Source organism: Heterodontus francisci, chromosome 42, assembly GCF_036365525.1.
Source record: "Heterodontus francisci isolate sHetFra1 chromosome 42, sHetFra1.hap1, whole genome shotgun sequence".
NCBI lineage: Eukaryota > Metazoa > Chordata > Chondrichthyes > Heterodontiformes > Heterodontidae > Heterodontus > Heterodontus francisci.
Window position 1 is genome coordinate 23,346,066 of NC_090412.1, and position 27,638 is coordinate 23,373,703.

Sequence of the window (27,638 nt, forward strand, 5' to 3'; positions counted from 1 at the left end):
GATGGTAATGTCAAGAAGAGGTGGTTGGACTCTTGTTGGAGGTGCTCATTGCCCGGCACTTGTATGGCATGAATGTTACTGGCCTATCAATCAGCCCAAGCCTGAACGTTGTTCAGGTCTTGCTGCATGCGGGCATGGACAGCTTCATTATCTGAAGAATAGCGAATGGAGCTGAAACATCAGTGAACAGACCCACCTCTGGCCTTAGGTTGGAAGGAAGGCCATTGATGAAATAAGTGAATGTCATTGGAACTAGGACATTGCCCAGAGGGACTCCTGCAGTGATGTCCTGAGTCTGAGATGATTGGCCGTCAACAAACTCTTGTTTTCCCCTGATCCCAATTGACTTCAGTTTTCCTAGGTCTCCTTGATGCCACGCTTGGTCAAATGCCGTCTTGAGGTCAAGGGCAGTCATTTCTGGTCTTGCTTCTGGAATTCACTCTTCTATGTTCGGACCAAGGGTGTAATGCTGTCTGTAGCTGAGTGCCCCTACTTGAACCCAAACTGAGCATCAGTGAGCTGGTTATTGGTCCGTACGTACAGCTTGATAGCACTGTTGACAACTCCTTAATCACCTTGCTAATAGGACAGTAATTGGTAGGGTTGGATTTGTTCTGCTTTTTGTGGACTGGATATACTGCAGCAGTTTTCCACATTGTGCTCATTTTCCGCTGTTGTCACTGTACTAGAACAACTTGGAGAGATGCGGCTAGTTCTGGAGCACAGGTCTTCAGCACTACACCAGGATGTCTTCAAGACCTGTAGCCTTTGTTGTGTCCAGTGCACTCGGCCATTCTTCATGTGGAATGAATCAAAGTGGCTGAAGTCTGGCATCTATGATGACAAAGTCAGCATGGTTTTATGAAAGGGAAATTTGTGACAATTTTATTAGAGTTTTTTGAAGGATGTAACTACTAGGGTGGACAAAGGGGAACCAGTAGATGCAGTCTACTTGCATTTTCAAAAGGTATTCGATTAAGGTGCCACACAAAAGGTGGTTAATACACAAGATAATGTCTCATGGAGTTGGGGCTAATACATTAGCATGGATGGAGGATTGGTTAATGGACAGGAAGTGGAGAGTAAGGAAAAACAGGGCATTTTCAATTTGTCAAGCTGTAACTAGTGGAGTGCCGCAAGGATCAGTGCTGGGGCCTCAGCTATTTACAATCTATATTAATGACTTAGACAAAGGGACAGGGAGTAATGTATCTAAGTTTGTTGATGATACAAAGTTAAGTGAGAATGTAAGCCGGGAAGAGAACACAGAGGCTGCAAAGAGATATAGACAGGTTAAGTGAGTGGGCAACAAGGTGGCGGATGGAATATAATGTGGGGAAGTGTGAAATTGACTTTGGCAGTCACAATCGCTTTGAATGGCATTGGAACTAGGACATTGCCCAGAGGGACTCCTGCAGGTCGATGGGCCATATATGGTTGACTCCTGTCCCTATTTCTTGTGTTCTTGTGTACAATCTATGGAATTCAGACGAATGAGAGGTGATCTCATTGAAGCATACAAGATTCTGAAGGGCCTTGATAGGGTAGATACTGAGAGGTTGTTTCCCCTGGCTGGGGATCAGGACTCGATCATTTAGGACTGAGATGAGAAATTTCTTCACTCAGAAAATTGTGAATCTTTAGAATTCTATACCTCAGAGGGTTTTGAATGCTCCATTGTTGAGTATATTTAAGCCTGGGATAGACAGATTTGTGGTCTCAGTGAATTGAGAGAGGTGGGGAGCTGGCAGGAAAGTGGCTTTGCAGCAGACGATCAGTCATGATCGTATTGAATAGCGGAGCAGACTTGAGGGGCCATGTGGTCTACTCTTCCTATTTTTTATGTTGGGGATTAAAGGCTGGCTCGGGTCTGCAAATGAAACCCGACCCGGTCTGAGTCCTTTTCATTTTTCCCACACCCGACCCGACCATCAGTTAACCTAGCTTCCGTTTTTCACTTTTTTGCTGATCTGCACAAGCTTAAAAAAACTGTAAGTAAACCATCTTTCAAGTCGACAAGGTACATTAATACTGGAACCACGTGGTGATAGAGTGTGTCTGGCCCGACCTGAGCCTGAAGGCCGGACCCGAAAGAGCGACCCGACCCGAACCCGACACGTTGTCGGGTCCTGTCGGGTTCAGGTCGGGTAGCCATGCTCTAGTGGGGATCAAAGAAGCATACACTTGGCACTTTTGGCTGAAGATAATTGTGAACACTTCAGCCTTGTCTTTTGCAGTCATGCTGGGATTCCCTCATTGTTGTGGATGTAGATATTCATTGAGGCACATTCTCCAGTTAATGCCTATCACCATGTCCAATGGGATGTAGCAGTACTGCAGAGCTAATCTATTGTTTGTGGGGTCGCATGGCTCTGTCTATAGCATGCTGCTTCTGTTTAGCATACATGTTATCCTGAATTGTAGCTTCACTAAGTTGGCATCTCATTTTCAAGTAGGCCTGGTGCTGCTTCTGGCATGCTCTTCTACTGTGATGGAGGAATGAGGGGTATGCCGGGCCATGAGGTATTGTGGTGGAATGTAATTCTGTTGCTGATGGCTCACAATTCCTCATGGGTACCTGGTTTTGAGCTGCTAGATCTGATCTGAGTTTATCCGGCTTGGTGCAGCACAACACGATGGAGTGTGTCCTCAGTGTGGAGATGGGATTAGGCATCCACAAGGACTGTGCGGTGATCACTCTTGCCTATACTGTCCTGGATAGAGGCATCTGTGATTGGCGAGGATGAGTTCAAATATATTTTTCCCTTGTGTTCGTTCTCACCACCTGCTGCAGGCCCTGTCAAGAAGCTTTGCTTTTCATGACTGGGCCAACTCAGTCAGTACTGGTACTAACAAGCCACTCTTAGTGATGGACATTGAAGTCCCTGACCCAGAGTACGTTCTGTGCCCCAGCTACCCTCAGTGCTGCTTCCAAGTGGTGTTCAACATAGAGGAACACTGATTCATCAGCTCAGGGGGAGTGGTGGTTGATAATCAGCAGGAGATTTCCTCATTCATGCTTGACTTGAAGCCATGAGACTTAATGGGGTGCGGAGTCAATGTTGAGGACTCCCAGGGCCACTCCCACCTGACTGCATACCACTGTGCTGCTGGTAGGACAGGATATATTCAGGGATGGTGATGGAGAAGTGGGGGGTAGGCTGATGGCTATGAGCATGATCATCAGACTGTTGCTCCCAACTTTGGTTCCAGTCCTCTGATGTTAGTGAGGAGGACTTTACAGGGTCAACAGGGCAGGCTGTGCTTTCATCGTTGCCGATGCCTAGGTTGCAACCAAGTGATCCGTCCAGTTTTAATAAATTAAATGAATTGTGACTGTTTTATCTAAACATCGAATACATTTTGTGTTTACTAGAGCATGTCTATTTTTCCATAGGTATTCCCATAGTACAGCAACATCTGATCTGGAACAACCTGGAACTGGAAGATGAATACTGTTTACACGACTACAAGTAAGCTGAGGTCTCTTTTCAAAAAGGAGAACACTGTTAATCTGTTACTTGTGTATCAGTTGCTTGATTATATACAGGTGGAGGATGTTAATTGGGGTTTTACTTGAGCGCTTGTAAGCAGGCACTTACTGAGACTGGTGGAGGGTTTGAGTGAGGAGTTACAAAGATAGGCTCCAGCATTATCCCTCCATAACAAGCTTTCTGGAGTTTGACAAACACACACTCCCCCAGCACCCCACCACAACTCCCATCCCATTACATCCCAGATTTCTCTCCAGCTGAAATCCCAACACAATAATAAAACATTGCGAATGATGCACAGTGTGGCAGCAGAGGCCAAGATCAGTGTAGCGATTTTGTCATTCCACAGATCTTTTGTTCTCTGTTTCTGGCCTGAATTGCAAAATATTGCAGAAAGGCCAGAGGCTTGTGATGTAACAACACAAAGCACATGTCTGCTACAAAAATGTAAATACAGCACCGAGTGGGAGGTTTGTAAATTTTTCCAAATGCTGCTTAAGATTTTTTTTAAAATCAGGATTACTGTAGCTAAGTTCCAACAGTGTAGTGTAATGCATATCTGAAGTCACCATCAGTTTATCACAGTTTGCTGTCTTTTATTTGCAGTATATCAGAAGGTTGTACTCTTAAACTGGTGCTCGCCATGAGAGGGGGACCTATAAATACCAGAAGGGGTAAGTAAAGAGTGCAAACCATCTGAACTTTAGAAGAAAATTGAATTGTTCTCACCCTCTTGTTGCTTCTTAGCTCTGCCTTTTTCTTCAGCCAGCACAGCGCAACCATGGATGGAGAACTTCCCCCATGGCTGTTGATGCAACGGCACAATTGACTGGCAGGAAATGTGTGCTTTTTGTTCTTTTTCTTCTCATGAGATCCAGTCCCTTGCTTTTACAGAAAGACAGGTGAGAACTAAGGGAGTTGAGTTCTGTTGATAGATAACTATGGGGGTCAAATTTCCAACCCTTTGGAAATTAGTAATTACTTCCTTGTGTTGGTAGAGAACCTCTCTTGCATCCACCCATTCCAAGTCTGTTTGAATGGGTTATTGTTGAATGCATATGTTTTCATGTGGGAATCTGAACTCTCCAAGCCTACAGAAGAATTTTTAGTTACTGAATTGTCTTGTGCCTCCACCTGCGTGTCTCTCTCTCTCTCTCTCACGTCTAGACGTGCATGAGCTTACCATAGAATCATACAGCATAGAAGGTGGTTATTTGGCCCATTAAGTCTGTGCAGGCCCTTTGAAAGAGCTGTCCAATTCATTCCACTACCCCGCTCTTTTCCCGTAGCCCTGAAATTTTTGACTTATAACATTGCACAATACCCAAACTCATTCCTCTGCATATTTGATTTGCCACTAACTATTTCCTCGTGCCCTCCACACAGTCACCTGCCTATGCCCCTACCATTGAGCCAAGTGACCACTTGCTGTGGTAGCACCCTTGCCTTTACTTCTTTCTGTTCAAGCCTGACTAGAGTCATAGCCAAGGCTGATACTTCAGTGTTGGGAGTGCTACATTGCCTTTTAGTTGAGACATTAAAACAAGGCTGCATACTTGTTCAGCTGGATGTAAAAGATCTAATGGTGCTAGTTGAAGCCAAGCAAAGAGTCTTGTGAGTGACCCCCAACAAAGTGCTATAAATAGTTTAATTGGTCACTAATTTCATTGTCTGTTCATCATGATCTTATGTTCAAAGTGCCTGCCACATTTACCTATGAAACAGCAGGGATTACACTTCAGAAATATTTCAGTAGTTGTGAAGTAGGTTGGGATGGCCTAAGAACATGAATGGTACTGTATAAATGCAAATTTCTGTGTCATTCCTTCTGCCATCACAGCCTTAAACCCTGCTTTTATCACTTTGCAGCTGGACTTCAGCACTCTCCTTGCTGACTTCTCTGGTTCTATCTTTCATAAACTGAGCCATGCAGAATGCTGTGACATGGGCCTTCATCCTGCACTAATTCCTGAATCCCTCTCGCTCCAGTTTTCGCGGAGCTTCTCTGCTTTCCCATTTCCCAAAGAACTGACTTGAATGTTCTTGTCCTCAACTTCACATCCCTTCATGGCCTCGCCCCTCCCTACCTTTAGGGTTTATTCTAGCTGTATGACTCCGTGGAAGTGCCCCAGTTTTCCAACACTGCCCTACTTCTTTCTCTGCTCCCTCTGCTTTACCACATCAGCCACTCCTTCAACCATATTGCCCCTGATCTTTTGAACCCTTCCTCCCCATCGCTGCTGTTAAAGCTCCTTAGGACCTGCGTCTCCTGCGTGCTTTTATTTCCTGCTCACCCGTTCCTTCCCCCACCCCCACTGGCTATCTGTTGCTCAGTAAAGCACTCTGAGATGTCTCTGTACATAATGAGTGCAGTAGAAATGTAAGTTGTTTGCAAAATGTCTGGATGCAACTCATGCGAAACACATAATTGCCTTGCAAAGTCCTAAATTACACTGATGCCACCGGATGACCTCGTGACATAATTGACATTCGGCTGTTCGAACCGTCCAAGACATGAAGACATTCCTTTTAAGTATTAATTTGTGGGATTTGCTGCTCCAAGTAGTTGATGCAACTACTGTGGTCTGGAATAAGTACTTGTAAAATGCAGTAAGGTGTCGATATGTTGCCCAACTGTTGTTTTATTACTGCTAAAGAATGCTATCATTGTTAGACACACCTAGTCCATGTTACCATGTGCTGTGGGAGTGTGAATGTTTACCTTTGCTGTATGCTTTTCCCCAACAGTAATATTGACTTGTGTCAGAGAGCCATTTCTGAACTACTATGCCGAGGAATGTTTTTTTCACTACTGCATGTAGTTGGTTGAGTTATTTTTTAATATTAAACTTTAATAATCTGGAATGACTGACTAGTGCTGAGAGATTCCTTGCCTTATATAAAGTTCCTTTTAATCTGGTGTTTGCAGCTAATAATGCTTCAGTGCTTTTGACTGCTCCTGAAGAACAGTGTATCAATTCTTCATGCTTTTGTAGAATTTTGACAGATCGGCTGTTGAGTAACTGCTGGTTTTAACGAGTTTGAGCCCCATAGAATCAATACCAAGTAACTGATTAACTACATAAAATAATGGAGAAGTTAGTTAGTAGAATGAGAGGGTCCAATGTTTAAAATTTGGACTTGCGTCCTATGCCAGAAATTAATACTGTGAAGCCCACTTATGTGTGCATTGCTTAAAAGTACTTTATAAAACACCAATCCTTTTGGTATTTAATTGCTGTACTGTTGGAGTTGCCGTCTTTCGGGTGCAATGTTAAACCGAGGTCCTATGTGCTCTCTCGGGTTGAAGTTAAAGATCCCATTGCCCAATTTCGAAGCGAAATTCTTGCTGGTGTCCTGGCCAATATTTATCCCTCAACCAACATCATTGAAAACAGATTATTGGTCATTATCTTATTTTTGTTTGTGAAACCCTGTTATGTGCAAATTGGCTGCTGTGTTTTTTTACATTACAACAGTACTAAATTCAAAAAGTACGAAATTGGCTGTAAAGCACTTTGGGACATCCTGAGATTGTGAAATGCAATATATAAATGCAAGTCATTCTTTCTTTAAATACAAAAGCAAAATACTGCGGATGCTGGAAATATGAAAAAAAAACAGAAAACGATGAAAATACAACAGGTCAGGCAGCGTATGTGGAGACAAAAGCAGAGTTCTAACGGAAAGTTATCGACTTGAAATGTTAACTCTGTTTCTCAGTCTACAGATGCTGCCTGCCTTCCTGAGCATTTCCTCTCTTTAAATAATCTGGTTAGATGAATACTGGCTTAAATAAAGCCCATCCTTTCCAATGCACAGCTTCGGATTTTGACTTTGATTTTGCACTTTGATTTCTTTTGCTTCATCAACCCATTGTTCAATAAAATAGTTGCTACTCAACACTTAGTTGCCTTACCTAGATGCACTTACTGCTCCAAAGGAAACTCTCACTAAGATTTCTTCAAAGCAGATCTTGGCTCATATCCTAACCACGTTCATGGTTTCTATAGCTACACATCTGTGAAGTCCACACTATGTTTTCATTCAAACAGGTATTGAAACAAATACAAATTCTGACTTGCTGTTGCAATCTTTACATGCAAATAGCTGTTTGATTCAAGGGTTGCACACTTATCTGTGCAAACTTTAGTACAAGAGCCAGTCAGAATTGATCTTCAGCTGGATTTTCAAAGACATCATTGGAATTGGATGTGCCCCAATAGCCAAAAGTGTCCCTGTAGCAGTTGACCTAATAGAATAGGATGGAGGCCACGTTTTGTAAGTTGCTGCTGGGTCTCCATTTTAATAAAAGTAAATTTGCTGAGTTGGATTTACCTCCCTCTTGCCAATGGGAATTGGGGGTTTCTGGCTGATTACTGAGCTTGTCTGGGATGCTAATATTGGGTACATTGTGTGTGTGCCTGCTGCATATAGATTGCGGGGAGTGCGGGGGTGGGGGGTGGAGTTGGTGGTGGCGGCAGCTCTCTCCCTGGACACCACTTTACTGGAATCCAACTAAGCACCACATAGACTGATACCCGACAACTGCATTTTTCCTTGTTACTACACACAATCCATTGGTGCTAGGCTTAGCAAATTGCGCTTTACTCTATATTCAGCACTTTAAAGAACTCTCATTTTAATTGGCATTTTAAATGCTCTTGTTTAAAATTAATTTAATGTACTGATGACTGCAGTAGCAGTTCCATATGCAGTAACTGGGTGGCCTTGCATTCCAAGTTGGGAATTTCACTCCTAAAAGAAAGAGGTAGCCAAGCTTCAATGTCTTGCTTACTGAGGAAGCCCTGTGTGCACTTAGTAGAGTATTGATCTTATTGAGCTCTTCAGGTTTTGGGAGCACTTAGGAGCAATTCCAGTTGTAAATTTTACAGTTCATATACATCCACTGAAGCAGAACACATTTATTTCAATGCTTCTCTGCACAGATGCTGCCAGACCTGCTGAGTATTTTCAGCATTTCTTTTTTTTTTACATTTATTTCAATTTTGTATTAGATAAATGTGCTTCTTGGTTAAACACATCTTTGGATGTTTAAAAATGCAATCTGTCATTAAGTTGACTTCATTATTTAAGTCTTTTGTTTGTGTAAAATGTTTGGTTGCTGTCTTAATGTGAGGTTGTATGTTTTGGTCAAAAACAGTATTTATATTCTGAATGAAAGTTGACTCAATGCTGTGGATGAACAGAGGAATGTGGGAGATTTCAAAATGCTGAAGGACTGAGTTAGAGTATTGTCCACAGTATTAGGAAGGATGTTGATGCTTTAGAAAGGGTATGTTGCACATTCAACAACAACAATTTCTTACATTTACGTAGCACATTTTACATAGTAGAACGTCCCAAGGCACTTACTGAGTGAAATCAATAAGAACATTTTCACACTGAGCCATAGAAGGAGAAATCAGGACAGATAATCAAAAGCTTGAGATAGGCTTTTAGGAATATCTTAAAAGAGGAGAGAGAGATGGAGGGAATTCCAGAGCTTAGGGCCAAGGCAGCTAAAAGCATGACTGCTAATGGTGGAGCAATTAAAATTAAGGATGTTCAAGAGGCCAGAAGTGATTAACATTCACAAGGATGCTGACTGATATGAGGAAATACGAATAGAAAAGAAAGACTTGGAAGGGTGGGAGGAGGGGGTGAAAATTAAGGCTTTTTGCACTGCAGATTACAGGGCAATATGCTAAGTATTTAAAATTATGAAAGGTTGGGACATGATAGGCTAATTGTTTCCAGTAGGTAAGGGATCGTAAAGACAAAATCAAATGTATGAAATTCAGAACAGAGAACAAGAAAAACCTCTTTACACCAAGTTATAAAGATGTGAAATTCACTTCCAGGGTTGGTGGTTGAGGCTGAAATTATGTTAACACTCATGATTGGATAGGTGGATGAAAAAAAATGGAATAAAAGAATATGTTAACAGGGCAGGCAGTATGCTTGTGTGGATAGTAAATGAATGGTGCAACCCCGTGTTGTATCTTTCTCTATTCCTCTGTTATGTCTTGAAGTGATAAAATTGTGTTGGTTGAGTTCAGTAGTACAGTGATGTTATTATGTTGTGGTGTTGGATGTGCTCACATGATATTACTTGGACTTATTGGTCATTTTAAGCCTATTCATGAGGAGAGTAACATACCAATTATGCTCATCCCTTTGGGTGAATCCACCTTGGGAGTTGGTAAAATAAGCCATTAACTTGCAAGCAAGTTAACTTTTAACTAGATTCCAGGTCAGAACAGATGTTTAATATTGTAACTATATAGCATTGTGTTGTGTTAAAATACTTTCATTTATGTGAATCTATATTTTGTAGTTCCAATGGAAGATCCCACCAGGGATATGGCTGAATACATGGAGACTAGTCGAGATGACATCTGGGATAAGATTCCTTCCAACAAGCAAGTCACCTTTCTAGTGTATCGTGAAGGTGACCAGTTGAATTTCTTTCGAGTTGTAGATCGAGGGGATGGCACTTTAACACCACTGTCCGAGTCCCTGAGGTGTGTAGAAAATAACTAGACTGTAAAACTATATTACTGAACTCCACATGCTAACAAGGGTCATGTGTAATATTTCACAAGTATTTCTTGAACTGTTTCCATTAATTTTGAAGAAATATGGTTGTAACCAAGCACTGAATTGGTTTCCTTGAAGGAGAAGGATTCTGAAAATTGAACTTTTTTGGGAGGGACAGGATTAGTAAATACATTGTATGTTTTTTAAAATGTATCTTTGGGGTGTGGGTGACACTAGTAAGGCAGTATTTATTAACTATCTCTGGTCACCCTAATGTGGAACTGGAGTCACATGCAGGGGTGCCCTTGTATTAGTGAACTGGTTGGATTTTTATGACAGTCCAACATTTTCATTTTCTGATGCGTGGCTACCAACAACTGGATTTGTTTAATTCAATTTCACACATGGGATTTGAACATGCAACCTCCGGGACCATGCTGCATTTTATAGTCCTTCACTTATACAGTTTAATGGGTGTGAAAGAATTTTGTAATTTGTTTTCAGTATCTCTTGCAGGTTAATTTTTTTTAAGTTTTATTTTTCTTATTTAAGTGGAGGTTCAGTGTTCAACCTATATGCAGATGAAGATGATGAATCTGAGGAGTCTCCATCTGGGCAGCAGATACTAGAGAATTCAATCACTATGAACAAAATGAAACTTCTGAAAGCAAAGATGGAAAATATGAACCTTAGTAAAAAGGTATTGTTGAAAGTGTCAGAATTTGCTGTACCATATCCTCTATACCTGTAGAGCTAATGCAGGAAAACTAGTTATTTATTCTTTTAGAAACACATCAGTTATATTTCACTCTGTTATTTTTGTGATTGAATGGATATGTTAAAGCCTGAGGCTAGGCTAACTTAATACCTTGTAGTTCATTAGTCATTGCTTCTCGCCTGGTTTTAGCATACTTAAGCTGGATGATCAGTTTATTTAGGGTTGATTCCAGGGTAAAGACAATAAACAGTGAAATTAACCTGATTGGCTGGCCTTGATGTGGCATTCACCAGGATAAAATAAAAAAGATACTGAAGGGTGGGAAAAGGTGCTAATCGAATAAGAAGTCGGAGGTCAATGTCCAGAGGTTATACAGGAAATTAGAAGCAAGTATAAAGGAAATGAGACAAGGAAGAGAACGAGGAAGCATTAAGATTGAGTTGCAAAAAAACTAGTGAAAAAGAATGGAGAAACATATTGTACTGGGCATAAGGATTAACTTCTTCAGTTGTAGACATGATGCCTGAAGCACTGATGTTACAAATGACTATTTTGAAGATAAAATGTCAACGCAGCGATTGAAGGATTCTAGTTGAATTTGCTTCCCTGCTGACATCTCAGTGTTCTTCCTTCTCCGGAAGCTATGGACTCCTTGCTGGGATATGTTTCTGTTGCCTTTCCCAAGTAGCCCTTCTTCACGCGTGAGAGAGAGTGAATGCTGGCGAACCGTTCCACATTGGCATTGCAGCCAAGTTTGGACTTGTTTTCACCAGACAGATACACAGTACACTTTCAGCAGTGGCTGCTGGACAATGGTCAAGGGTACGAATGTTCTATTTTCCCCATCTCACCTCTGGGGTACTGAAGACAATTGCAGCACTCTACCCAAAATCAGCTAACTTGGCAGTGAATAGCTACTTGGACACGGTGCTGGAGGGTTGTGCCCAGTAGGTGACACCACCTTCATGGGAGGAGTGCAAAAGTTTCTGTTTCCCACTGGAGTTGTTAAATTTGGAGATTAATGGAGTAGAAAAGTTCTGTTGGAATGGAGCACGGCATTTTATCTCAAGAGTAGGATTGGAATGGAATAGTCTAGGAGTAGCAAATAAACTTCAATCTGATCTTTTCTCATTCCCATCATTTTGCAGTGCTTGATTAGAGAATTGTAAGACAAGAGTATAGTCGACAAATGTAGAGGTGATCACCTGATTGATACAGGTCTGTTCTCACTCTGTTGATAGAAGCATTTTGACCTCAGACTTTCTTCAATGATGCAAACAGTTCGAGGTTTTAAAGCACATGATTTAGATGCCGCATGTCTGATGTCATCAGAGAATGCTGAGCATTCAGCAACTGCACCCCTGTTGCTTATACTAAGAGTCATCCCATACTTTGCTCTGATCTGATTTTTCAAAAGGTTCCTAAATCCATTCAATGTTAGCAGCTTAAAATGAAAATTTATACCTCTTCACATCTTTATTTTAAAAAGTAAAGCTTAGATCAAGGAGTGAGACTCTAAAATCATTTACTATAATAATGCTGCTGAGATGTCGGAATGAGTACTATTTAAATCTACCTTAAGTAAAAGTTTTGTACTTGCTATAAGTGTTCAGTGTTTCCATAAGGCATGAAACACGCTGTTTGGCTCAAACTTCACATTCGCTTTATAAAAAAAAATAAGCAATCCATCACAAAACACAAATTGTACACTTCTCCCTCAAAGAAATGTCTCGATCATATCACGGGTTTTTATTTTAAGTAAGTCCTTTTGGTTGGTTCCATGTGATTCCATTATATCTCAATTTAAAAATTAAATATGTAATTTAATAAAACACTGCACAGACCCTCTTTTTCCCCGAGGGCCTTGCTCTACTGTCTTTCCAAAGTTAGGCCTAATCAGTAAGATTTTCCATCACAATGTTTCTTGCTGCCCCACACATGCACCAGTTTAATGCCTCCCCTCACCACCACTCTGTGTCAGTTGGCCTGTGCATTTATGAATTCCTGTTCCAAAACGGAGAGAGTAAATGAGATGTAATCAAAAAGGAGAGAGAGCGAGAAAAGAGATGGGGAAATTTTGAGTGAATGGCCATGAAAAGAGAAACTGGGAGGAAGCAGAGTTGAGGAGAACTGGTAAGAAAGAGAGATGAGAGACGAAGAAATAAATTAATGAGCCAGAGAATAGGAAGTGTTGCTGATGGAAATGTACAGAGAGTGGAAATCTTAAAGAAAGATGGAGAGAGAAGCAGCTGGGGGGAGAACTGGAGAAGCAACTACAAGCAAATTAAAAACAAAAATCCATGAGCAGTGCTATCAGAAATCAAATATTATCTACCAAAAATTCCAGATTAAAATGTTCACATTTTTTCCCTGTACTTTATCTTTGATTTCATTTTTTAAAAAATAAATATTCCCCAGTGTGCCATCCATTTAGAAGCTTTGACCAACATCATCACAAATCTCAAAGTTTAGCTGACAAGGAAGTGAACTGGAAGGCAAATCTTTCAAAGTTTTACCCAATATTGTCATTCTAGCAACAAATGAAAGTTTTTACATGTTTTTTTCACCCAACTGTTGTCATGTCGGTGAATTTAAAACATTTTTTAAAGGTGGTATAAGCAAAGAATGTAGTTATTTTTGAAAAAAAAATCACTCCTTGAAATGCCTTTTTTAATGTTGGTTGGCATCCTTCCAGCTACAAAAGATGTTGAACACACAGCAAACAATCCATTTAGATGGTGGGGTGTCTTCTCTTGGTGGACCTGTGCCGATGGCTGTGAAGGCCAATCCATGAAAGGCAGGTTCTGCCACAAGTGCTGCATATGAAGCTGCCAAGTGACGCTGCGAGTTGTTGTTTTTGACGTTGGCGCCTGTTGCCAGGCTGCTGCAGCAACTGTTCATTGTGGTAGTACACACCAGTCCACAGGATGTGTCTCCATTTCTCTCTCTCGCCAGCTAGTGACTCCCAGGTGCGGTAGTTGACATTTAGGGCCTTCATGTCCCGCTTGCAAGCATCCTTGAAGCGGAGTTTTGGACGCCCCACTGGTCTTCTGGCCCCTCGTTATACAGAAGGTTCTTGGGTATGCGACGGTCTTCCATCCTGTGGACGTGTCCGATCCACCAAAGCCACCTCTGTTTGATTAGTGCCAACACACTTGAAGCTTTGGCTTTGAGAGCTTCTTATTTAATACTCTTGAGGAAAATATGTTTCTAAGTGATTTTTGTATAACTTTATTTGCCATCTTTTCACAAAGCCCAAGAAGATCGCCAAGGTGAAGCCTAGGCCCCCTGTGGCACCCAGACCTACCAGCAGTTCGGTCACAGCAGCTCGTCACCGCCTTTTCCGGGTTCTCCCTCACAACGGGCAGTCTCTCAATCATTCACTGTGTCTACCTCCTGTTGGCGATCAGCATCCAACTCTTTCGTACCATAATGTACTGAGTCCCAATTTCGCTTCTGGTGTTAGCTTAGCTCCGTCGTCTTCTAATGGCTTCCTGCTGAAGGATGATGAGAACGCTGACTTGACCCCTTTGCTCCAGAGGGCTCTCCCGTCTCCAGGCATGGTTCTGCAGGGAGATTTGAGAAACCCACGGCAACAGAAGATGCTTCCGCCACTTATTTCTCAGGACTTCAGGGAAGCTCCGACTATTTGTACAGATTTTGTAACTGATTGCGCAGCAGGTGGCTCGCGACTAAAATCGCCCATTACAGAAGTGAGCCTCTCAGAGCAGAAGAGGGTACCCGATGATGCTGCAAGTGTCCTTGCTTTGTCTGTAGATGCTGATCGAGTGGAGGAAGCCAGCTTACTGAGTGAAATAGGACTTAACACATCACTATGTGAACAGACCAAGAGAGAGACCAAGTCTTCAGAAAGGGATGCTGTGGAACCAAGTGTTATCAGACCAGTTTTTCCAAACATGCTGGAATGTGTTCCGATGGAATCTGGGAAATCTAGTCTTGCTGAGTTAATTCCGAAGAAGGAAAAAATTACATCACCTGTTCGATATCCCGAACCAATGTCTCATAATTCTTTGATTGCTGTCCCAACTCAAAGAACCCCAAAGACATTTGACATAAATAGCTTAAGAGCCCCTGCTTCACAACAGTTACTGCACTCAGCTCAGGATAATGGCGGTTTCCCCAGTGTTTCACTGTCAAAGGCGGGCAGGTTTCGAGGACTCAAAGTAGATTCTCCCGGAAAGAAAGCGGACATAATTTTGAAAACGGAGGTGACTGAGATGGCAAACAAAACAGCAAAGGAGCCTGTGGGCTCTCCGAAAGACATTGGAATCCTTGCTTCGCTGGCACGAAGCACATCCAGGGACAGCGTGCAAAGTAACTGTGGCGCAAGCAGACAGCGGACATCTGGTATTGCACTACCTGCTAGCGTTCAAAATTTTCATGAAGAGATTTTTAGAAGCATTCCTTCACCAGATCGAGTTTCAAATGCATTTGTTGTAAGTGAATTCCACTACTTTCGTTTGGCAATTAGTTTAAGTGAATACAATTATTTTACTGGTATAAACCACAAAATCTAGCCTAAGTTCCTCTCCCAAATTTGCACATCAAAAAACCTGTGCAAAGGTAAGCCATATGTTGAAACACTAATGCACTAGAAGTTTATTGGTTATCTCGTGCCCATTATATAGTGCCATATTGTGTCCATGCAAGGTAGCCAAATAAAGAGTTATACTTTGGTACTTGTGAATTTGAACTGATTTGTGGTTTCCTGAGTAGTTTGGGTGTTTAGCAGTGCACTGTATGTGAAGTTCAGCATAACTACGTGCCAAGTAAACTTCTCTCATCACAAGCATGTGCAGATTAATAGCATATGACAATAGTGTGTTCCTCAGGTGGCTAAGATAAGATTTCTCTGGCAATTATTTTTTAATCAGTGCAGTTTTGCTTTGATTAACGGTTTTACTCGCGTGTTTATTTGCTGGACTGCTGATTCATTTTACAGTACCCTTAAACAGAACTGGCAATTTTCTCTACAAAACTGCTTCCCAGATAAAATGACACACAACTTATATCCAGCCTCTATTCCAAATTGGGGATCGGAATCCTCAAAGCAGTTACTGCAGCTCTGTTTGTAAAGGACACTTCGAACATCTGTAGAAAACGCTGCCATTGGAAAATGGTGAGCAATTCAGTAATTGTGAATACTCTTGAGGCACTGAATCATTAAACATTGTGTCAGTTAGAAGAAGGCTTATTTCTGTTTTCCTTTGGGTGGTTGAGAAGTTACTTTTTAAATGAACTGGGTTTTATATTTCTCTCCCTGCAAATGCAGTTTACTTTTGAAAATGCCATCCCCAGTGAAGTTATAGACATGTGTTTCTACGCAGTTAAATTGGTGTCTGGTCTCCAGCAGCTTATTTGAAATGCTTCCCAAAAAGAAAATTTAAACCAAGGCTTGAAACCGAAGTTCCAGCACCACCTGATGCCATGACTAGCAATTGATCAAAGCCACTGGTCTGGCAACTAAACAGAACCAAAATTACTACTGGACACACTTCCTGCGAGCTTATATAATTGTCAGTTCAGGAGCAAAAACAGATGCAGGGCTTCCAATGAAGACTGAGAGCGATTAGTTCAGAAGGCTACTGACCCCATTATTTCAATGAAACAGACACAAACAGTTACTGTGGGGAAGCAGAGTAGTCGAAGAGGATGGCTAGAGGTGAAAGAAAGATCACTGATCAGCCAAGCTTTTTCTGATATCTTGTCCAGGGGTGTGAGAGATTTTGGAAAAGCCTCTCCAAATATGGGAACAGTGTTTGAGTCTTGGGCAGGAAATTGAGTGACCCTGAGTTTAAAAAAAAAAAAAACAAGTAGGGCAACAAGGTTCTTAGAGATGTGGAAGTTCATATTTTAAGCATAGGGGAGATAGACACCTAGAATTTCCGTAGATGGAGGACTAGATGGTAGCTATTTGCTTGGACTTTCAAAACAAAGGGAGAAACTGAAGAATTGTTGGGATGGGTGGTGGTGGTCACGGGAGAGGAAAGATTTTCTTTGCCTAATCAAAGAGGATGCAGATCACGATATAGTGATTAGCGCGTTAGAGTCATTTTGGCTCAAAAGGAGGCCATTCGGCCCATCAAGTCCATGCCTGCTTTTTGTAGAGCACTCCAGTCAGTCCCATTCCCCCGCTGTATCCCAGTTGCCCTGCAGGTGCCCATCCAATTTCCTTTGGAAATCAGTATTCGTCTCCACTTCCACCACCCTCATAGACAGCGAGTTCCAGGTCAATCCCACTCACTGCATAGAAAAGTTATTCCTCACATCCTTCCCTGCATTGCGTGCCCAAAACCTTAAATCTGTGTCCCCTAGTCCTTGCATCACCAGCTAATGGGAACAGCATTTCTTTGTCTATCTTATCTAGACCTGTCGTAATCTTATACACCTCTATCAAACCTCCCCTCAATTTGGGCGGCACAGTGGTTAGCCTCACAGCTCCAGCGACCCAGGTTCAGTTCTGGTCACTGCCTGTGCGGAGTTTGCAAGTTCTCCCTGTGACCTGCGTGGGTTTCCTCCGGGTGCTGTGGTTCCCTCCCACATGCCAAAGACTTGTGGGTTGATAGGTAAATTGGCCATTGTAAATTGCCCCTAATGTAGGTAGGTGGTAGGAGAATTTAGGGACAGGTGGGGATGTGGTAGGAATATGGGATTAATGTAGGATTAGTATAAATGGGTGGTTGATGGTCGGCACAGACTGGGTGGGCCGAAGGCCTGTTTCAGTGCTGTATCTCTCTATGACTCTAATCTCATTTGTTCCTAAGAGAACAATCCTAGCTTCTCCAGCCTAATCTTGTAGCTAAAATCCCTCATCCCTGGAATCATTCTGGTAAATCTCCTGTGCACCCTTTCAAGGACCCTAATGTCCTTCCTGAAGTGTGGTGGCCAAAACTAGATGTAATACCCTAGTTGTGGTCTAATCAGAGCTTTATAAAGGTTTAGGATAACTTCCATGCTTTTGTACTCAATAAATCTACTTTATGAAGTCCAAGACCCCATTTGCTTTGCTAACTACTCTCTCAATATACCTGCCACCTTCATGGATCTGTGCGCATTGACCCCAAGGCCCCTCTGTCCCTGCACACTCTTTAGAAATCTGCTATTAAGTCTATATTTTCTCTCCCTATCCCTTCTGCCAAAATACACCACCTCCCACTTGTCTGTATTAAATTCTGTCTGCTACTTATCTGCCCATTCTGCTTGCCTGTCTATGTCCTGTTGCCGTGGATTGTATCATCCTCACTGTTGGCCACACCTCCAAGTTTGGTATCATCAGCAAATTTTGAAATTTAATTCTGTATCCCAATATCCAAGTTACTTATATAAATCAAAAAAAAAATGATCCGAGCACTGAGACTTGGGGAATGTCATCCTCCAGTCTGAAAAACAACCATTTACCACAACTCACTGTTTTCTGTCCTTAAGCCAATTTTTTATCCAAGCTTACACTGACCCTCCTTATTCCATGAGCCTCCATTTTGTTAACCAGTCTTTTATGTGGTACTTTGTCAAACGCTTTCTTAAAATCCATACAGACAACATCCTTCATCAACTTTCTCTGTTATTCATCAAAAAAGTCAATTTGATTAGTCAAGCACGATCTCCCTTTTACAAATCCATGCTGGCTCACCTTAATTAACTCAAACCTCTCCAAGTACCTGTTGATTTCTCTTTCTCCCACCCACCCCCACCCCATGCCCCCCACATTATTGTTTCTAAAACCTTACCCACCACTGATGTTAAACTAACCAGCCTGTAGTTAGTGGGAATATCCTACATTCTTTTTCTTGAATAAGGTGTCACATTTGCTTACTATTTACATGCCGGTAGAAGATTTTAGGATTCCCTTTTATGTTAACTGCTATTTTGTTCTCATGTTCTCTCTTTGCCGGTCTTATTTTCCTCTTCACTTGCCCTCACCACTATTTGGCCTGGTTCTCACGTGAAAAATTCACCTGACATGCATCCTACATCCTTTTTTTGTTGTTTAATCATATTCTCTATCTCCCTCGACAACCAACGAGCCCTGGCTTTGGTTCCCATACCTTTTGCCCTTGTTTGAATGTACCTAGTCTGTACCTGAAACATCTCCTCCTTAAAGATCATCCATTTTTCCATTACTGTTTTTCCTGTCAGTCTTTTTGGTTCCATTTTACCCTGGCTAGATCCCTTCCTGTCCCATTTAAGTTAGCCCTCTTCCAATTTAGAAGTTCTACTTTAGATTGTTCCTTGCTGTTCTGCATTACGAATCTAAACCTTATGGTAGAATGATCATTCTTGCCCAAGTGTTCCCCCGCAAAACTTGGTGCACTTGGCCCACCTCGTTCCCCAGCGCCAGATCCAGCAATGCCTCCTTCCTATTTGGACTGAGAACATACTGGTCAAGGAACACATTTCAGAAATTCCTCCCAGTAGTGTTATCCTACCCTTTTTGCTTTTCAACTCCAACCAAATGGATTCTGTCCTTGCCCCTTCAACACTAAACTGGTGAGAGTGTTGCAGATCGTGTGCACTGAAGTCATGCAATCCAAGTGAAGCAGAATCATAAGCAAAAGGGTGTGGATAGGGTTAGGTAATGAGTGGGTTGATACAAGTAGCAGTGTGGTAGATGGGGACTCACCTGTGTTAATGGTTGAGAAGATTGAGGACAGGTCATTAATAAGTCTGTTAGAACAATCAACTAGGACACCTTGTAATGTAAAAATTAAAAATTTTCTAACGGCGGCACAGTGGTTAGCACCGCAGCCTCACAGCTCCAGCGACCCGGGTTCGATTCTGGGTACTGCCTGTGTGGAGTTTGCAAGTTCTCCCTGTGACTGTGTGGGTTTTCGCCAGGTGCTCCGGTTTCCTCCCACAGCCAAAGACTTGCAGGTTGATAGGTAAATTGGCCATTATAAATTGCCCCTAGTATTGGTAGGTAGGTGGTGGGGCTGTGGTAGGAATATGGGATTAATGTAGGATTAGTATAAATGGGTGGTTGATGGTCGACACAGACTCGGTGGGCCGAAGGGCCTGTTTCAATGCTGTATCTCTAAACAGATAGTGCCCCCAAATGCTGTGAAATATTTTGTGTCAGAAACTTTGCACACACATTAAGTGAACTTCTTTAAAATGGTATGCAAAAGTAAGGGTAACATCATACACTCCAAAAGAACCCTGTGTCTTAGCTTGCACTTATTCATGCACTTATATGACCATCTTGTACTTTCCAATTTGTCTATCCTGCACAAATATTGGGGTAAGTTCATTGTGCATAGAGAGAAAATGACTGTTCAGAATACCACTTGAGTACTGATTAAGACTCATGATCTCTCTGCCAAAGTGTGTCTGTAATGCTTTGACGAGTTGAGCCCCAAGATTTTCTTTTATTGAGGGTAGCATAGACTTTATTGCTTGTTCAGTTCTGTTTTTTTTAAAATAGGCTTCGTAGGACTTCAGTCCTGATGTGAGTTGCACTCCAGCCTTTTTGCAGGGCCAAGGAGAGAAATGCTTTGGCTTTGCAAAATGGAATCTTTTAACCTATGAAAGGTGATGGCTGCGAAATTGCAACAGCTCTGGCTAAAAACCAAATCAGCTAACAACTCAAAGTAAATAACCCGTAATTTGTGGCAAGGAAGAGATATGGCATGACTTGTGAATCACCACAAATTGCTGCACGATTTGCACTACTTTGCTGTTAACCTCACAACATCATGAACTTGCCCTCAAGAAATTGCTGCAGTTGTCATCTTGAAACAGATTAAACTCATCGCGGGAAGCTTGGGGTGGTACTTACTGACATAAGGACCCTTCTCATGATTAGGGTTATGGATCTACAATGCAGGACAAAGCAGCCCACTTGATTAGCACCCCATCCACCACCCTCAACATTTACTCCCTCCACCACCGACGCACAGTGGCAGCAGTGTGTACCATCTACAAGATGCACTGCAGCAACTCACCAAGCCTCCTTCAAAGCACCTTCCAAGCCTGCAACATCTGCCACCTAGAAGGACAAGGGCGGCAGATGCATGTGAACACCACCACCTACAAATTCCCCTCCAAGTCACACACCATCCTGACTTGGAACTATATCGCCGTTCCTTCACTGTTGCTGGGTCAAAATCCTGGAACTCCCTTCCTAACAGCACTGTTGGTGTACCTACACCACATGGACTGCAGCAGTTCAAGAAGGCAGCTCACCACCACCTTCTCAAGGGCAGTTAGGGATGGGCAACAAATGCTGGCCTTGCCAGCAACGCCCACATCCCAAGAACGAATATAAAAAAAAAAAAATGCCCCTCAACCTCTCCGGACCAGAAAGGTAACAATTTTAAGTGTGGAGACTCAGTCTTGCAGGTGATAACTTGTTCTTGAGGTTTTAAAATTTAAAACAAAATTATTTGTCCCTTTTTTCTTTCTCTAAATCTATTCTTTCTTCCCCTCTCATTATTTCTCTTTTTGTACCTGATTTGACTTTAATTCACCATATTTCCTTCTCCTTTGTTTCTCTTTCTTTCTGTATCCTTAAATTTTATTGGTTAATAAGATAAACTCTTGGTCCCATTGTGCACCATGGTGCCAGATGCCCCATTGCCCTCGCTATGCCATTATCTGCTCGCACTTGGAGCACAATAATTTTTTAGAACTGGACAACAGCTTATATTTATATAGCATCTTTAACGTAATAAACATCCCAAAGTGTTTTACAGGAGCATTATAACACCAAGTGTGACACTGATCCACAAAAGGAGATATTAGGTCAGATGACCAAAAGCTTGGTCAAAGAGGTAGGTTTTAAGGCATGTCTTCAAGGGGGAAAGCAGAGCGGAGAGGTGTAGGGAGGGTATTCCAGAGCTTGGGGCCTAGGCAACTGAAGGCGCGGCCACCAATTAAAATTGGGGATTGTCAAGGAGTTAGAATTAGAGGAGCACAGATATCTTGGAGGGTTGTAGGGCTGAAGGAGATTTCAGAGATAGGAAGAAGTGAGGCCATGGGGGAATTTGTAAACAGGAATGAGAATTTTAAAATCAAGATCTTGCTTGACTGGGAGCCAATGTAGGTCAGCGAGCACAGGGATGATAGGGGAATGGGACTTGGTGCGAGTTCAGACACGGGCAGCGGAGTTTTGGATGATCTCAAGTTTACAGAGAGTAGAATGTGGGAGACCAGCCAGGAGAGCATTGGAATAGCCAAGTCTAGAGGTAACAAAGACATGAATGAGGGTTTCAACAACAGATGAACTGAGACAAGGGCGAAGTCGGGCAATGTTACGGAGGTGGAAATAGGCTGCCTTAGTGATGGCATGAATATGAGATCGGAGGCTCATCTCGGGTCAGATGTGACACTAAGGTTGTGAACAGACTGGCTTAATCTCACCGTTGCCAGGGAGAGGGAATGGAGTTTGGAGCGGTGACTGAAAACTATGGCTTCAGTCTTCCCAATATTTAATTAGAGGAAATTTCTGCTCATCCAGTACTGGATGTCGGATAAGCAGTCTGGTAATTTAGCAACAGTGGAGGAGCCGAGAGAAGTGGTGGTGAGGTAGAGCTGAGTGTTGTCAGTATTCATGTGAAAACTAACACTCTGCTTTCGGATGATGTTGCTGAGGGGCAGCATGTAGATGCGAAATAGGAGGAGGGCAAGAATAGATCCTTGGGTGACACCAGAGGTAACAGTGCGCTAGCTGGAAGAGAAGTCATTGCAAGTGACTCTCTGTCGACGAATAGATAAATAAAAATGGAACCAGGTGATTGCAGTTCCACCCAGCTGGATGACACTGGAGAGGCTTTGGAGGAGGATGGTATGGTCAACCATGTTAAATGCTGCAGGCAGGTCGAGAAGGACGAGGAGGGAAAGTTTACCTTTGTCGCAGTCACGTTGGAAGGGTGAGGAAAGTAAGATAACAAACAGGCCACACAGTGCAATGTCCCACTCCAGCAAAATCTGAGCCAGGGGTAGTGCATGACTTGGAAAGTCACAAAGGAGAAGGAAGAAATCTTTCTTTGCAGAGTAAAGCCTATAAAAGTGAGTAATCCTATTTTTCATGTTGAGGAAATGATTTTGGCAACTTCCTCCACAAATGATCATTTTGTTGGCATTTCTAGCTTGTGTAATTGTTAACGCTCTGGAAATCTTTCCCAAAGTTACAAAGACCTGTTTTGTGCCCTAAGGCAACCTTAATAGGGAAGTGATATAATTACCTGTTGAGGCAAGTGGTGCCTAAATTACTGTACCTCACAAATCATAGTTTGTTACATCTTGTTTAATTTCTGTTATATTTAATATACCAAATGTTCATCTTTCCTTCACTTCCAGTCTCCCCTGGGACTTTGTGCGACCTGCAGACCCACTACAATAGGAAGACGAATAGGTAAACTTGCTAAAGTGACGTAACTTTGATTTCTTGCTGAATAGTTTTCATTTTGTGTGATTTCTCCCCTTTTTAGACTAAGTGACGCTCTCCTATACACACAGGTGCAATGAGTCTTGATCCCTGCCCATTGTAACCTTGTTGTAAAGTTGTTGTTTTTGCATAGAATGTACAGCACAGAAACAGGCCATTCAGCCCAACAGGTCTATGCTGTTGATTATGCCTCACATGAGGCTCGTCCCACTGTTCTTCATCTGACCCTATCAGCATATCCCTTTGTTTCTTCCTCCCTTGTGAATTTATCTAGCTTCCCCTGAAATGCATCTGTGCCATTCACCTCAATTACACCTTCTGGCAAAAAATTCCACATTCTAACCACTTTCTGGGTAAAGAAGTTTCTCCTGAATTCCCTATTGGATTTATTAGTGCCTATCTTATAATTAGGGTTTTCCCCAAAAGTGGGAACATCTCTATGTCTACCTGGTCAAACCACAGTGGTGCAGTGGTTAGCACCGCAGCCTCACAGCTCCAGCGACCCGGGTTCAATTCTGGGTACTGCCTGTGTGGAGTTTGCAAGTTCTCCCTGTGTCTGCGTGGGTTTCCTCCGGGTGCTCCGGTTTCCTCCCACATGCCCAAAGACTTGCTGTTGATAGGTTAATTGGCCATTATAAATTGCCACTAGTGTAAGTAGGTGGTAGGGAAATATAGTGGACATGTGGGGACGTGGTAAGAATATGGAAGTAGTGTAGGATTAGTATAAATGGGTGGTTGATGGTCGGCACAGACTCGGTGGGCCGAAGGGCCTGTTTCAGTGCTGTATCTATAAACTAAACTAAACTTTTGTAAGCTTAAAGACCTCTATCAGTTCACCTCCCTGCTTTCTCTTACAGAGAAAAGAACCCCAGCCTGTTCAAATAAAGACAGCAAGTGCTGGAACTACTTAGCAGGCCTGGCGCAGCATCTGTGGAGAGAGAAAAACAGAGTTAACGTTTCAGGTCTGTGACCTGAAGAGGCTGTCAGACCTTCTGAGTATTTTCAGCACTTGCTGTTTTTATTTCAGATTTCCAGCATCCTCGCAGAATTTTGCTTTTATCTAAGCCTATTCAATCCTTCCTGATAGATAGAACCTCTTAGTTCTGGAAATAGCCTTGTAAATCATTTTTTATACCTTCGCCTGTGCTTTGATAACTTTTTCATAATATGGAGACCAGAACTGTGCAAAGCGCTCCAAGCATGGTCTAATCAGGATTCTGTATAAGTTTAATGTTACTTCTCTGCTTTTCAATTCTAGTCCTCTTCTTAGAAATTAGCCCCAGTGTTTTGTTTGTATATTTTAATGGCCTTGTTAACTTGTCTTGCTACTTTTAGTGATTTGAGTATCTGTTCCCTGAGATCCCTTTTACTTACACTCCTGGTTACTAGATTGTCGACACTCTGTTTCTCTCTCCACAGTTGCTGCCTGACCTGCTGAATATCCCAGCATTTTCTGTTTTTATTTTGAGTGATCCTGTCTTGCCTGTTCACACTTCCATTTAATCTATTGCCTCTCCCCCTTGGTGTAAAAAGCAGGAATATATCTGTTGAATATCTTGTTGCTTTAGTGTGAGAGAATATGCAGCCAGGATCAACATTTTTGGAGGCTAAAATTATTGCTGATCTGCTGCAATAAACATAAACTAAATTGGGGAAGGGGGTGATGCTCGGCATGGCTGAGGGGTGAACAAGAAAGAACTTTCAGTATGAAGCTTTACCCCCTACCCCTTGCAAAAAATAAATTCCTGAAAGCAGGGAAAGATTTGAAACTTGTTCCAGTCAAAAAGCAGCCAGGGATAGCCTGCTGTTCAGGAAAGACCTGCTCAATCTATGCATCTGGTCTGATTCCAACTGATACTTAGTTAAGAGCAAATAGAATTTTCTCCTTTCGGAAAGCAATGCTGTAACTTTGTACATAAAATATTTTATATTGAGTAGCTTTTTATCAATAACTGCTTCAAAGAAGAGCCTTCCTAAACTATGGTTGCGTATCTCACATGTTTTTATTACGCAGCATTTGCCTGATACCCAATTCAAAACTGAAATAAAACTTCATATTCATTTCTCAAATATTTATCATGCTCTAATTAGAATTTTCAGTCATTTTTGTTTTTGAATTTACAAGAGAAAATAAATATAAACCTAATTTGTTCTTCAAAATGTCATTTTATGTCTGGTCATTGTTTGTTTCAGGCACTCCTACGCACCATTTCCCACCAGTCAAGGCTGCAACCCAAACAAAAAAGAAAAATACCAAGCACTGCTTTCTTTGTGGGAAGAAAACTGGATTGGCTACTAGCTATGAGTGCAGGTAAGTAATACATTCACAATTGTTAAATGCTTTATCCCAAGTGCAAGAGTTTTCCTGGTATACATTTTGTTTTGTAATGCTATTCCAAGTCAGAAACTAGGCATTCATTCTGTGACAGACTCAGACAATGCTCTACAAAGAATGTTGGAATCATATTAAGTTGCCATTGTTAACACCTTGACACTGAAATTAAAAAGTGGAACAAACTGGAAATCCACAGCAGGCCAGTCAGAATATGCAAAGAGAGGAGTCCAGTTATGATATTTCAAATGTGTGCCTTTCATCAGAACCTTAAAATATCAGCTTTTGTTAGTTTCCTTTTTTAAAATACATTTAACAATGAACAGTGAGAGTTGGGAACTAAAGGCTGCGTTTGCTGACTACACCACCATTAGGTGGCGCTGCAACAGCACAGTCTGCAACGTCAGGCAGCTGCCAGGATTAAAGATGGCGCTGCTCAAATAATCACACGATGGCAACCTAAACACATGGCAGCACCCAATGGCCAGGGATGGGAGGGAGCAAGCGGGCCATGCTGGGGAGGGAGCAAGCGGGCAGGTGGGGCAGTGAATGAGCGAGCGGGCCGGAGGCTGTGAGCAAGCGGGCGGGGTGGGGTGGGTGGTGAGCGGGCGGGGGGGTGAGCGAGCAGGCGAGGGGAAGAAGGAGAGCGCACCCGCCACCAGCAAGGTCTTCGGCCGCGCTCTGTCCCCGCACCCTCTTTCCCCCCCCACCGCCCCCACTGCTCTCTTTCCCCCCCCCCGCTCTCTTTTCTCTTCTCTCTCTTTGCCCCCCCCCGTGCTCTCCAGCCCGGATCTCCCCACCATCTGCCCGCGTTACGCGGTGACGTCATCGGCGCATGCGCCAACCAGTTCTGGCACTGCGGAACGCAGCGCATGTGCAGAGGGTAAGATTGGCACAGTCGGATGATGTAAGCTGCCGGCTGCGTTGTCAGTAATCACTTTGGGAACTAAAAGTACAGAGGATGTTCATGTCGTTGGCTGTTAGTATGTTACTGACAGCACTGATGACTTTTATTTAATGATGTAATATTTAGTATGTGAAAATTTTGAACTTTAGACTTGCTTCATGACTTATGGATTAGTTGGGGCTATGTGAGCTATAATTACTAACTATTTAAGATGCTGAGCAGATCACTGGGGGGGGAGATGAAGTGGGTGCTTTACAGTTCTCATATTCAACAATTATACTTCAGTTTAAGGGCATTTAAGTGGTCATTGGATAGACATATGGATGAAAATGGAATAGTGTAGGTCAGATGGTTTCACAGGTCGGCGCAACATCGAGGGCCGAAGGGCCTGTACTGCGCTGTAATGTTCTAATGTTCTAAAAGTTTGACTTGTTTTGAATAACACCTTGTGGTACAAGCAATGTTGAATGACGAGCCTTTGTTTGTGGCGTAGATTCTGTTTTCAGAGGTTTGCTACTGAACTGTAGAGGGATTTATATTCTCTGCAAGTGTTAACTGTTCAAAGTGCTTTCCTCATCTAGACATTTGCCTTCAATAAGGTGACTGCTGATAAAAGGGAATGTAACGCTTTTAACAACATAAGAAATAGCAGGTGTAGGTCATCCGGCCCCTCGAGCCTGCTCTGCCATTCGATAAGATCATGGCTGATCTTGGACCTCAGTTCCATATCCCTTGATTCCCCAAGAGTCCTCAAGATCCATCTATCGGTCCTGAATATACTCAAACAACTGAGCATTCACAGATCTCTTGGGTAGAGAATTCCAAAGATTTACAGCCCTCTGAGTGAAGAAATCTCTCCTCTTCTTAGTCTTAAATGATCAACCCATTATCCTGACACTATTCCCCCATGTTCTAGACTTTTCAGCCAGGTGAAGCAGTCTCACAGTGAGCCCCCTCAGAATCTTGTGTATTTCAATGAGATCACCTCTAAATCTTCTAAACTCCAGAGAGTGTAGGCCCACTCTGTGGGACCTCTCCTCAGAAGACAACCTTCTCCTCCCAGGGAACACACGAGTGAATAAAAGCAAAATACTGTAGATGCTGGAAATCTGAAATAAAAAGTGCAGGAAATACTCAGCAGGTCTGGCAGCATCTGTGGAGAGAGAAGCAAAATTAACATTTGAGATCTGTGACCTTTCATCAGAACTGGCAAAGGTTAGAGAAGAATTAAGTTTCAA

General features: G+C 42.4%; 1 protein-coding gene across 3 annotated transcripts in view; it reads left to right on the forward strand.

The window, feature by feature from the left end:
* Positions 1 to 27,638, forward strand: part of zfand4 (zinc finger, AN1-type domain 4) — a 42,149-nt gene that overhangs the window by 12,489 nt on the left and 2,022 nt on the right. The window contains exons 3-9 of one of the 3 annotated variants that reach the window (XM_068020216.1): positions 3,398 to 3,473; positions 4,101 to 4,168; positions 9,835 to 10,021; positions 10,590 to 10,737; positions 14,010 to 15,212; positions 23,074 to 23,128; positions 25,355 to 25,472. In XM_068020216.1, the coding sequence (XP_067876317.1) occupies positions 3,398 to 3,473; positions 4,101 to 4,168; positions 9,835 to 10,021; positions 10,590 to 10,737; positions 14,010 to 15,212; positions 23,074 to 23,128; positions 25,355 to 25,472 (1,855 nt within the window). Of the gene's footprint in view, positions 1 to 3,397; positions 3,474 to 4,100; positions 4,169 to 4,241; positions 4,397 to 9,834; positions 10,022 to 10,589; positions 10,738 to 14,009; positions 15,213 to 23,073; positions 23,129 to 25,354; positions 25,473 to 27,638 lie in introns of those variants that run through there. The other 2 variants (XM_068020217.1, XM_068020218.1) reach the window with 2 other exon arrangements.